The sequence below is a fragment of the Hippoglossus hippoglossus genome, chromosome 6 (genome assembly GCF_009819705.1).
Source record: "Hippoglossus hippoglossus isolate fHipHip1 chromosome 6, fHipHip1.pri, whole genome shotgun sequence".
In the NCBI taxonomy this organism is placed as follows: Eukaryota; Metazoa; Chordata; class Actinopteri; order Pleuronectiformes; family Pleuronectidae; genus Hippoglossus; species Hippoglossus hippoglossus.
The window spans coordinates 24,777,170-24,790,623 of record NC_047156.1 but is presented as its reverse complement, the minus strand read 5'-3'; the positions used below and the strand labels follow the sequence as shown (position 1 = coordinate 24,790,623).

At 41.2% G+C, this 13,454-nt stretch overlaps 1 protein-coding gene across 1 annotated transcript in view; it reads right to left on the bottom strand.

The window, feature by feature from the left end:
* Window positions 1–13,454, bottom strand: part of asz1 (ankyrin repeat, SAM and basic leucine zipper domain containing 1) — a 29,745-nt gene that overhangs the window by 5,142 nt on the left and 11,149 nt on the right. The window contains exons 5-12 of the mRNA XM_034587824.1: window positions 10,301–10,412; window positions 10,034–10,168; window positions 9,589–9,707; window positions 7,336–7,408; window positions 6,802–6,858; window positions 5,532–5,644; window positions 770–875; window positions 281–394 (exon numbers count right to left, since the gene is read on the bottom strand). Of these exons, the coding sequence (XP_034443715.1) occupies window positions 281–394; window positions 770–875; window positions 5,532–5,644; window positions 6,802–6,858; window positions 7,336–7,408; window positions 9,589–9,707; window positions 10,034–10,168; window positions 10,301–10,412 (829 nt within the window). The remainder of the gene's footprint in view (window positions 1–280; window positions 395–769; window positions 876–5,531; window positions 5,645–6,801; window positions 6,859–7,335; window positions 7,409–9,588; window positions 9,708–10,033; window positions 10,169–10,300; window positions 10,413–13,454) is intronic.

The following is a 13,454-nucleotide window of genomic DNA, read 5'->3' as shown; positions in this document are numbered from 1 at the left end:
TAAGAATCCAAGAACATGCGTGCATGTGTCAGATATTATGTAGTAGGGACCTAAATCTGTTTACACAGTCAGACTATGGGGACTTGTCTTCCTTGTGGGTAAAAGCAGCAACTCTACATAATCACAATTATACTAGGTTTAGGTTTAGGTTCAGGTTAAGGTTAGTTTTCCGTTAGGCAAGTAGTAACTATGGGCAGTGTGAGAGTGAGTTTCCAGGAAATCAATGTAATGTGAATGTCATCTGATGTCATGGAGTGTGTGTGTGTGTGTGTGTGTTGACCTGGCATAGCAGACTATGAAGGCAGGTGACTTCCTTCTGTAGGTCTTTAGTCTGGACCACCAGCTGGTTGCACATGGACTGAGCCTCCTTCTTTGAGTCCAGGGAGAAAACCAGCTACATGGACCAGACAGACAGAGACCAAGAGCCAGCTTACAAATCTCCCTCGATTTCAGGTGAGATGGACAGAGGAACAAATGGAGCAACAAAGACATTAGCAGACAGAAGATGCACTCATGAAGGCACCCTCATCCAGGCGAGGGACATTATCCAGCCTTAAATCTGTCAAAAAAATATGTGATTTCATTTTGTTTAATTTAGACTAGTAGCTATGCTTTTTTAAGTTAACTGGTTTTTCCACTCCAGAATTTATTCATAGTTTAAATGCAGTGCCCCCTTAAATTAACTGCACCAAATTACTTTTGTTGCCAAAATAGCTACAAAGGACTGGACTGTCCCTGAAACAGGAGCACCAACACAGATGATGAGTACCTGAGAGGCTTGGCGAGGAAAACGGTTGATGACGTCCTGAATCGTCTCTGTTAGGTAGCAGCACTGACGATGCACACTTATTAGGAAGGTATGCAGCTCCTCACTCCTGCAAAATACAAACAAGTCATGGAGAAGAAAGAATTAAATAGCATATGCGATTCATATCACAAAAAATTCATTTCCCCTTGGTTTTGGCGGAAGTATGCACTCTACTGAGTGACATTCTAGTATAAAAGGTGTCACTTCAATTTCCAGAGAATATAAACAATTGATCAGTTGATCATAATAATAAACAGTAGAGTGATTTAAAAAGGTTATTATCATGGGTGTGGCATTATTTAAAATTTAACTACAGTTAGTTATTGCTTCAGTTAATAATTTCTCAAATTGTGATTACAACTTCAAATGCTAAACCCAGTCTCCAAAACACACTGTAGACACTTAAAGAACGAGGTCAGGCGGTTTACCATGTTAAAAAGGATATGCCCACATCAAAAACACAAGGCGAGGCCAGCTGAAGATGCCCAGCAATGACAGGGCAGACAGATTGATGGCTTGAACCAAACTTTGCATTAACATCGTACATGAGACCACCTCACCAAACCCTACAGAAAACTGAGCAGGTGGCCGAGCCTTCTCCCCCTGCTAACTCAGGCTGTCATCCCTCCCTGAAAACAGCCACCTTAAATAATTAGGTATTTATATTCATCAACCTTCCCGTCCCTCTCTTCCCATCCCCTGGTCCTGTGGGATATTGATAGCTCTTATCTAAATGGTACATTTCCCTGTGTGAGGGGACTGGGCAGCCAGCCGTCCCAGCCCTCCTCACACTCTGTCAGAGGGGCGAGTAAACACTGTCAGTCAGCCTGTGCTGCACCCTCACCTCCCTTCTCCCTGCTGTTAGTTTATCTAGGGAGCAGAGAGTGATGATGGGCCCCCGGTGGGAAGATCATGGAGGGGATTGCAGATGGATAAGACGTTATGTTATGTGGAAATGCTGCTACATGGTGCATGTCTGCCACTTTGTTGTCAACTATATTCATCCAGCAAGAGTCAACAGGGGATACCTGCTCTTTTCCAGCAGCAAGTGCATTTCTCAATGAGCTGAGAGAACAGTGACACCTATTTACTTTCACTACAAAATCTTTTAATGGCAGTTACAGAGCAGCAATATTTCAGTCACTTCTACAACTTCCTTTGGAGGTGTCAGTGTGTGTAAATGTCCCAGGATGATCTAAATCTACCTAGGGCAACTTCTTTAAGTGACAAGTGGAATATTTTTGGTACACAGTTATGTTTAAAATTATGGTTTCTCACGAAAAAGGCCTAATGGTAAATGGTTTGTATTTATATAATGCTTTTCTAGTCTTGATGACCACTCAAAGCGCTTTACATTACAGTTTGCCATTCTCCCACACATTCATATTCATTCTATTAGCAGCACTTATTCTGCCGACCTTCTGGTTGGAGGACGAGCGCTCTACCACTCAGCCACAGCCGCCCCTAATGAACATGTTGAATACAATTCCCGAAGCTGATGTTTGCTTCCAGGCATTCTCATTCATGCCTTTGTTGCCACATTGCAACATTATTTGATACGTTATCGCCACCAACTGTTGATCAGTGGAAGAGCGAGAAACATCTGCAAGACCAAGTGAGGTTATCTGTGTGCATACACACATGCACAAGATACTAACGACACATTTATACTCTTAAAATCCTTGCCTTGTAGTGCTGCTAGTGGTTAAACATTTTGTATTAATTTATTAACAGAAGAAAATTCAATTCAATTAAAAAAGAAATCCATCCAACTTCTCCTCATTACAAGGGCTTCAAGTTCATAACAAGTTCCTCTCTGTTGAATTAAAACATACAATACTATACAGCAAATGTATGAGCTATAGATGTTTAGATTTTTATCCATCACACCATACTATCATGGAAGTGTCTCAGTTAATTGATAATACAAACTAACGCCAAAAAGCTTTTGCATAGTATTGTAGAGGAGAGGCTGTATATGTCGAACAGTGGCGACAAAAAGGGAATACAGGGTTTTCACGACGGACCGCTTAAGCAAAACGATTAGCTCTGATCCAGAAACAGCGGATGGTTTGTACCGTGTCAGAGTCTCTGTCTGAGTGTCCTTGCCCCACAGTCCTGCTGACCTGCCCTCACTTTACACTTAAAGGGCCCATATTTTACACCTTTCTGGGATTTAATTTGAGGGTTAGGGTTAGGGTATTGGTCCCCTAAGATGATATATCAGTTGTTTAAAGTCAAAAAAACTGCTGCAATGTGTATTTCCATGTCCTCTCTTCTGCCTCTCTCTGGAGCTGCAGACAGAACAGGCTGTTTATGTCTGGCTCTTGAGCCCCTCCTGATTGGCTGACTGCATTTTGAGTGACACGCGACCAGGCCTATCACCAGTCTCATTCTGGCGCATTGACAATGGTAAACAAAGCTGAAAGTCACAGGATACAGTTATAGAAGACCAGCCACATATTTACAGTTGGTTACAACAGGATGTTTATGAACGGTAAGTTACACCGTCCTCATGTTTGTTCAAGTTTTAGCAGGACAGTCGGCCAATGTAGGAGTAACGTCCCGAGTTACAGTTCGGAGTTTCACAACAGAGTTTCCATACAGAGTAACGTCGCCGTTACTCCGTACTGAGCACAGCGACACGGCACGTCACAAGAAATAAAGCGTAATCGCTGGTCTCGAACAGTAACGTTCTTAGGAGGAATGTGCACGGACACATTCTCTTCCTTGCATCCCTCCTGTTACGACCCTGAGGTCGTGTGAAATGTTCTATAAATCGGTGTATGTGCTTTTATCTACTGTGCCTGTGGTGTGGATCTCTCTCCCTCTCTCTCTCTCTGCTGTGATGCTTGTGTGTGATATGTTTCAGGTATGTCTGGCTCAATGACTGACTGAGTGGATGATTGACTGTGAGTGGGTAGGTTTGTTTCCAGGGAGCTGATTGGTTCCAGCCTCCACGCTTGCAGGATAAGAGGACGGCTTCCCCCAGCTCCTGCGGTCTCTCCTCTTGCCACTGCCAGCCAGACTGCCAGCCAGAATTGAAAAGTTTGGGCACCGGGGCACCCAACGTAAAAAGTTAGAATTGAGCCCTGATTATTTATTTATCTATCATTGCTTTCTGTAATCAAGTAATTAAGGAAGTAATTAAGTGTTATTGTCTCGATAAACAAACAAAGTAAAAAATCTAATTAATATATGGATCAAAAAACAGTGTTGCTTGTGTTTTTCATGCATCCTGAACTGGAAAGCTGGTCTAAAAACTTTTTAAAGACACAAACACCTCATACTTAGCTACAAGACATCATGGAAAATGTTGAAATTCGTGGTCCAATGAATCCAAAATATATAGACAAACCATATTGGCTGATATTTTGTCAATGAAAAGCTAGAAAAAGTTAATACTTTACTCACTAAAAACATACAAATCATATCAGCCAGAGCGCAAACTCAGGGGACTGGATCAAGAAGCCACAATGCAGTCGATAGGCGGTGTTTTGCACGTGGCATCAGAGAAGCCTCTTTACAAAGACATCACAACCCAACAACATCTAGGGTCTTAATTATATCAACACTTATGACTTACTTGTCACTTTAGCTTTAGCTTCACCAATAGGCTCTAGGGTTTCCATCCTAAGAATTCCAAAAAGCTGCCTTCTTACAAGAGTCCCTGGACATGACTAGAATCTGAACCCCCCTCCAGCACAGTATGTGATAAAGCTCCACAGGTGCAGGTCCAATCAGGTGCACTGCCATTAGGTGACAGAGACTTAATTGTATCAAAATGGAAACACCTTGTACGTCATAGTTGTATTCACAGGTCCCTGACGTATCAAAATGTTTCTAAAAATGTTTTTGACTAATTTCCATTTTTCAGTGTTATGTGTAGATTCTGAAAGAGCTAATTAAGAGTTCAGAATTCCCATCCCTATCCTTAACCTGCCATTCATTTTATTGGACAGTTGCTCATCCAGCAGGCGAGGGTGGTGAAGCTAGTGAGTCCAGTTTTGCTGAGGATTCATGAAGTGATGGGGTGCAGTGAAATGGCTCAGTTTGGCCCACGCCGCGGGCTCATCGCAACCTCCCATCGCCTGTCACCTTACAAATCTTTACAGCTCCGCTTAAACCATTAGGGCCTGGCTCAAGTCTTGGCTACAGCGATGGGGGAGGGGATACGGAGATAGGACAGTGAGATGCTCATAGGGCTGATGGACGACTTTCAGAGGAGGAGGACAGATGGAGCATTACAGGGAGATGGAGGAGGGCTGGATGTGGGGAAGGTTTTAAGGTGTGTGGCTGACAAGTGTTTAAATTTGTGCTACTACTGTCAACTTTCTTTCTGGCTTGTGCAGAGTGTTTGTTGAATACTTTTTTTTTTGCTACAGACACCTTATCAGACATTCCTAGCTAAATTAAACAAATACATGGACTTTCAATTACAGTACAAATTCTCAAACACTACAAATGTCCTACCACACGCAACTAAAATGCTTTTATGTTAAGATTGTATGGAACCAACAAAAGGTCAGGTGAAGAGACTGTAAAGTCTGATCAGGTTATTTGTTATTCTAATCTATTATGTTTTTTCTGAAAAGGAGTACTCCAACGTACTCACAGTTTTCACTGAGAGCCTTCTAACGGTCCTTAGGCCTTAAGGTTTTGTTGAGCACACACTTGTGTTACTTGCCACAGGCCTGCTGTGCAATGAGAGGTGGTATCCTACCCACTGTCTGTAGCTTCCAGTAGGTCTATAGTGTCCAGGTCCACTTTGTCCAGGTCCATCTTGTGCACAGCACTAAGCACCTTCTCCTGGTGCACCGGGTCTGTGATACCAATCTGACAAATAGAAAAATCTGTTAACATTTATATGTTCAGAAATATGTGACAAATGTATTCTTCAGTATTCTTATTTGTAACAGCTACATTGTGCATTTATGTCCATTATTTTGACTGCGACATGCTTTTGACATAATGTCCCACATGTGGACCAGGTCAAGCAAACCAGATGCACCCATTTTACTTTTTTTTACCTCTTATGACACATTTGAAGATTATGTTTACTAATATATAGTTTGAAAGTGCCCACATTCTGCTATGTTACTACTAAATCCATTGCAACATTGTTTGTTGTTTACATAGGTGACTTTCAATATCCTTAGGCTCATATTGAAACAGCAGAACCCACACTGTTGTTACTGTGGCTATAGAGCTGTGTTTACAGCCAATCAGAGGAGGAGGCCTCTGTGTAAAAGCTGCTGCACACTCGAGGATAATCGGGCTGATTTAGGACCGACAATCGGCGGGATGTTTCAGAGCGGAGGTCAGTCGGTGCCGATTATCTGCTACCTTCTAGTCATGACTACATCCAGTTTATTTTTAGTTTTTGTTTTTCGCTGCAGTTTGTTTTCCACACTCCAGTTCAGAAGGTGGCAGTAATGCCAACCACCAAACAGCAAGTGTGTGGTCTTAAGTTCTGGGCAAATCATCCAGTGTGTGAGTTCTGAAGATTATAAGATTAAAAATTGGTTAAATCTGTCATTATGTCTGTGGTCTCCCACGTTTTTTTCAAGAGTTGAAACACGCTTTGAAAAGTTGATCAAAAAGAATAGCTCAGCTGACCAATCAGAACAGACTGAATTTTTGGGAGGCAGGCCAAGAACTAAAGAACAACATTTCAGTCTGTGGTTAAAAAGAGGCACTGCAGCAATGTACGATATGAGGCAAATAATAAGCTTTTGAACAGCATGAAAACCTATTATAGTAAAACCAAATTAAAAATACAGACACGTAAATCTCCTAAATTCGAGCTCTTTAAAGAGTGATTCTAAAATACACTGCTATCACTGGTCATTAGTTTAAGCTCTCGCAACTTCTTTCTACTGACAGGCCTGAAAAAGCTTTGACGGGAGTATCTACTCTTGTCTCTTTCAGGGTCAAGCCTGGCAATGAGCAACAGAGCTGACAGATGCACAGATGTTACTGTCGTCCTCTACCTTCTCCAGGTCCTCCTTCTCCATGGTCAACAGGTTGCTCCAGGTGATGTCATTTTCCTATGCATCGAGTAAGAAAAAGAAAACATCACTCAGCATTTACCGAATCAAAACTTCTACAGCTGCTCCTGAGCCCACCACCTGAAACAGATGTACCTGCATGAATACAATGACAACAATCTACTGGTACCAATCAAACCCAGTCCTCCAATATCAGATCGGCACTAACACTTAGGCTGACCCTCAGTTTATTACAAGCCAAGTCAATCCAACACACTGGATCCACTATGAACCGCTATGTGAAATATGTTAGCGAGTCATTTATGACATGTTCCTAAGAATTAAAATTCCATTCTGTCCATGGTGCAGCTGTGTTCAACAGTCGGGGTTGCTGTATCTCACCCACAACACTGAACTTTGTTTAACAGCATATCTCTGCTCACCACTTTGGAAATCTCGAACATCAGTGACAGGCGTAGCGCGTACAAAAATATACATGATACTGAAGTCATATTATCGCATGCAACCAGTACTTACAGTCATGATGTCAGTGAGGTAGCCGAGATCAAGACCGTGTAGGAGGATCCCGAGGTCATCAAGCTTGGTGACACTGAGGAGGGCAGAGACTTGAAAATCTTGACTTATTCCACAGTATGAATGAGCTGGGATGAGAATTAGACAAACACCAGTATTTCTCCTAATTTGAGGGGTAAATGCTGTAACAGTAGAGGAGCTACTAGTGCTCTGGCCGGGACTTACAGTACTTCCCAGACATCAGTTAACTGGCATCCTGGCAGTCATCAAATTGTGAGATATTTTGCTCTGAATTTCAGACTTTTGGTTATAAATGGATTTGAAACAACAGAGCTGGCTTCACTTTGAAAAAATGCAACCAATACATCCCAATCCCTCGGATCGGCCACAGCGTTAAAGCTACGCCCCCAAAACAGATGAACGTGCACTCACTGACAACTGCTAGAAGTGGACTTTTCTTTGACTTGCTTGCTAACCTGGGACAATCTTCTCTTCTTCAGTGGCATATGTCACTCCAACTCGCAGACTAGTGAAAACTCGGGTGACAGACACGTACACCGACCAATCATTTTGTTCGGTACGAAGGAAATGATTAGTCCAGTCTATTACATCTGTGTGAGGGCCACAGACGACTATTTATCGATGGCTATTGGACTGGATTTCAACAACTGGGATTGCTTCCACTCTGTGTGTGCGAAGATAGGCCAAGACACACAGTGAGGGAGAGAGCAGAGGAGAGAAACACAAACCTAAATAACACCAAAACATTGTAGAGGCTCTCACACTGAGCTGAAATGAAATAATTGCATACAAATTTTATAAATAAAATACATATCTTTAAAACTTTTTTTTGTAATTTTTAAGTTGTTCAAAAGCTCAGCAGCAACACACTGAAAAGGGGAGATCATCCTCTAAATGCAAGGTTTGGTTTAAGACCTCACAGCAGCAAACATCTACCCTACTGAAGTGTCCTTGAGCAATGAACTTCATCCCTCCTAGCTCCAGGGTTTCTGACTTGAACCTTTGACCTCCTGTAGAAGGGGTCGGGAAAAACAAAAGACAGCTCTTTCTGTTTTGGGGATCGAGTGCAACTAAAGTGTCACTGAGTTCAGACACATCAGAGTGACCACAGTGTAAACGCAGCCTCAGTCTGACTGTTGTCAACGGCGAGGTTTACCAATGAGCCCCTCGTCTCACGACATTCAAAATTTGTGAAATGCATCACTTGGGGTATAGCGACTGTGTAGCTGACATGACAAATAGACAGTAATAATGTTTACAGCCCCACAGGTTGTGACTCCTGGTGCCAAACATGCTCAAAAACAATGCTTCTGACTGATGATAATTGCTCCGGTGTGCCCAAATAGACTAAACATTCATGCAAGAGGTTTATTATTGTTTATGTCTGGTTGAACAGTGGGTCAACAACACCTGCTGCACAGGCACTGCTGCTTCACAGACAATCCAACAGGGGGCAACAAGTATTCAGGCTGCAGGGAGGTATGAAATACTGCTCTGACAACAGGAGAGTGGATGGTTGTAAAGCAAAAACATGTTCATTCAGTTCCAACAAATGCAGCATGTTGCCAAGCTGGAGCAGAAATCATATTGATAGTCTTAATTTATTCAAAGTTGTGCTATTTTTACAAATCTGATGTAATGCACTGGGGTTTGCATTGCAGCTTCTGCAGTTTCACTCATTCTTGTGACTCATGTTAATTCAGTGTTGTGCTCCTTTTTCGATTTTTCTGACTCAGTGACTATGAATACATTACTATCCAAGTTTTGAGCCTATTCTGTTTTATATATGGATAATGACATTTGAGATATTATTATTCTTTTGTTATTATTATTTAATTTGCTCATTTATTGTTTTTGTATTGGTGCAGGCATGTTTTTAACGTCTCCTTGTCCAGCCTCACTGTCATTTATGTGCTAACAAAGGCACATTTTTGTTTTTTTCTCCCCAATAACTCAAGACGAGAATGCACCTGTACGTATAGCAGATGGTGATCAGATACCTAGATAAGGTGTTCTTTTTCCACAGTATCAGTATATGGGTCTAAATCAGAGTTTCTCTGCATGCATATTTTGGTAACTTGAGGCCACAACATGGTCTTGCAGACTCATAACTGTGATGCGCAAAAAGCCTGGATAACCTATTTAACCAGGATAGTTATGTCCATTTTAATGCAACTCTCTCCAAAAGTCCAGAACTCCAGAAAGCTATTTTGTGCAAGTCCCATCCCACCTTACCTTTCCTTAGAAGAAGGAGGTTCAGAGTTGGTCTTGAAGAATTTAGACAGGGTCTCCTCCATGGAGTTGAAGGGCTGCACGATTGAGACATGCGATGAAGAGGACAGGATCCTCGTTATCTGTGGACACACCCTGGTGTTAGAGTATGAGATGTTTGAAAGACATCAGCAAAAGCACTTAACTCACAGTGGGCTAAGATGCAAAATACGTAACACATACTTAAATCACCAACAATTTTTTTTTCCTGAAATCAAAAAAAAGATTAGTAAAATAAATCACAGAAAAAATTTAACAACCCCGTAGTCATTCATTTGACTTTCCACAATTACTATATACTTGCATGATTTGTCTTTCTAGAGCATTGTAATCACTTGAAATGATACACTTCTAATATCTGGTGTCTAAATACATTGAAGAAAAAATTAAATAAAAGTACTTGGGATACCTGCGCATGTTTGAAGATCATGGCCAGGTCAGCAGGTCTTTTGCCAACATTGTTCCTTATGGTTTTGTCTGCTCCGAGCTGGAGGAGCTTTAGCACTGCCTCCTCTCTGCCATACTGCACTGCTACAGACAAAGCCTGAAAATATTTGCATTAATTATTGTATAACAAGTTTAATGAATCCAGCACTTTCAGAACTACAGCACGACCTGCAGATTCCCCCTGAAGGGACCTGCTCTGACCAAAAAAATACAATAACCAGTAGCACACCGTGTATCCATTGCCATCCTGGACATTGATGACTGCTCCATGAGACACCAGCAGGTTGATGACCTTACTGTAGCCGTCCCTGGCTGCCAGCATCAGACAGGTCATATGTGACCTAAAAAGGACAAGAGACAAGGAAGCAGAAAAGAGAAAAGGTTAGGAGAAGACAATGGATTTCAATTTATGTCACACGATGACAGAAAAGATGAAAGATCTGAGGAAAGACGGCGAAGAAATGGAGACAAGGAGTGACGTAATGGTACAGAGAGACCACCAGGGCGCAGCAAACACCATATGTTTATCTCTAGAACATAGGAACACAGATTCAGCACATTCAGTGACTGGTCATGACAAAAAATAATCACAACAAATTAACCGTACACCTTTCATACATTCACAGATACATCTATACGATACGTCTATGGAAGTCTATTTTGGACTAATATGCCACCCCCCAAAAAAAGTTTAAAATTTGAAATGTCTAGGATTAGAACAGGTAGCTTAATTTCTTCATTAATATCAAATGGTATGATGATGTCTTTGTCCTCCAGGTGCTCCCGCCTCGTCTCTCTCCCTCCATATGTGTGTTTGCTCCTGTTTTTCCTTTGGCCCCTGAAGTTGCTCCATGTCCTCCCAGATCATATTCTTCATTAATGTTGACAATCTATAATGTCATCCTGATTCCATAAATGGGATCCCTCCTCTGTTGCTCTGGAGGCTTCTTCAGTTTTCCCCCGTTAATTAGTAATTTTGGAATAACTCTCTTGTCAGATTTTTAACACTACACCGACAATGGACACATCTATAGCTGGGTCTGACATGGGGAACAGACCAACATGTAGACCAGTCGGCTGATCGTTGACGTCTTATGACCCTCAAGGGCTGAAGTGGACTAACAAAAATTATCATTTATATAGTCAGACTGGGTAAAAACAACATCATTTGGTCTTTGTGAAGTGAAATTATGTATGTTTTTATTTGCCTATAGAGCAGGGAAGTGAGATCCAATCACAAGTGGTCCCAGCAGACATATTTCAGTCTAGTGGTGTAGTTTTTTCAATCTACACAGTATTTGATCCTGTAGTTTTTCAGTTGAGTAATTCTTTGAGCACAAAAACAAAGAGTGTTGGGGGGGACATCCTGTTACTAAAACAACACAAAAACACACGTGTGTTCTTAAACAGCCAACTACTGTGACATGGTTACTAATAATCATTCCTCTGTTGCCTTCATGCGTTTGTTTCTACCTGAACAAGGACTGACTCTACTACAGTACTTCTTATCACCTCTGACTCAAACACAGCAAGTGAGAAAAGTACATCAGTTAACGAGTTAGGGAAGTCCAGGGGCAATTCATCACTTTGCTTTTACTGTCTGTGTGTGTGTGAGAGAGAGAGGAAAAGAGGAGATATTTAAAGGGGTAATCCATAATTCATGTAAACAAAGAAACGGGGGAATTAATTAACAGGTCTTTGAATACATGGACTAACACTGGCTAATGACTATTTCTATTTCTGAAGCAGTAAAAGTTTTAGGAGAAGAAGTTGAGAAGCCAAAACATGGTGATTGATGTTTTGCATAAGTCCCATTTAAATATGGAGATACTTAAATATTATATAATTACATCACAACAATTTTAAAGCATTTCTGATCAGAAGGTTATGTCTGACGGGATCTCTAATAAAATGAGACAACTTAACACAACAGTGGAAAATGCCTGTAAATTCGTCTGTGCCTACAAATCAGTCACTTCCTCTTTGACTCAGGAGAACGGGTTAGGTAGCGTCATTCATTTCTGTGTGTCCAGTGCTACGGTAAATTCCCAGGGGGTGTTTTAATGCCAGACAGGTACCAAGGTCACTCAGATACTGTTTCAGTGTGTTTGTCATGCACGAGTGTGAGTCAAGGCTGGTTCCCAAACAGAGAGCTGATCGATGTGCAGACAGATCAAACATCTTTAGTGGTGTCCAAGTTGCATGAAAAATGACTTTTAAAAAAACCCTTGACTCACTGTTCCAAAGCAATCACACTACATCTCAGTCTATAATCATGTCAGGTGAATCTTAAAAAACTCACAATGGCGATATTTAAAGACTCAAAAGTATTATATCTTGACTGTCAAAATAATAACTAAAATGGTAATGATCCGGATTTGCACCAACATTCTTGGGGTCTTACTCAGATCAACAAGATTTAATGTAAATCTGTTGAGTGGTTTAGCATTATCCTACTACCAAAAAAAAACGCAGACAAAAAGATAACCTCCTCTCCAGAGGTAATGAGTCAACTATGCACAGACTGCATGTTATTGGCTGGTTTCATGCACTGACAATAACCTACTCTCGTATAATAAAGGACTGATGATTATTCTCTTAATGTATATTCCACATGGATGCTGTTCCCAAAACTAGTAAAGTAAGAAGTCTCAGGTCATGCAGGGAAAGTCCAAGTCACAAGTCTTCACGGACACACTGAAAGTGAAGATAGTTCTTGAGGTGTCTTAATTCTGTACATTTCATGACAGGAAATCTAGAGATTTTTCTTTCGAAGCTGTAATTATACTGGCCTTTCTAATCGTGTGGCTGCAGAAGGCCTGGCTGTCACTAATTTCACATTTTTCTATCATTTTGAAGGTTTCGATTTCAAGACTCTACACAAGTCTTTAAGACATTCAGTTTCACATAGATTAAATCTGACTAGCACTAAAAGCTCAGTTCTACAGCTGTGTGTATGTGTCAATACCGGTTGTCTGATAGTATTTCTATAACTTGTTTAAAGATTGAAAACAGTTAAAATAATAATAATTACACAAAAAACCATTTAGCATTTTTTCTCATCGTTGAGAGATAAAGTAACAACTGTCAAATCAGCTATACCCTTTCAAATAAATGGCATTTTTGACATTCCCAAACGGAAATTGTGCTGATGTGTCGTTGCCCTAAGCTTACACTAGTAAGGTTAGTAAGGTTTCAGAGGCTTTCAGAGGAGTGGATGAATACACATCGTGCTCCTGTAGGACTTTGAGAGATGACAGTGAATGTGTGTTTACACAGCGACAGAGGGACGAGCAGCTGGTGTTAATCACTGGTTTCATATTCAGACGTAACAGGCGATGAGGAGAAGGACGTTTATCCTCTGCACCCGCATGAACCCCATA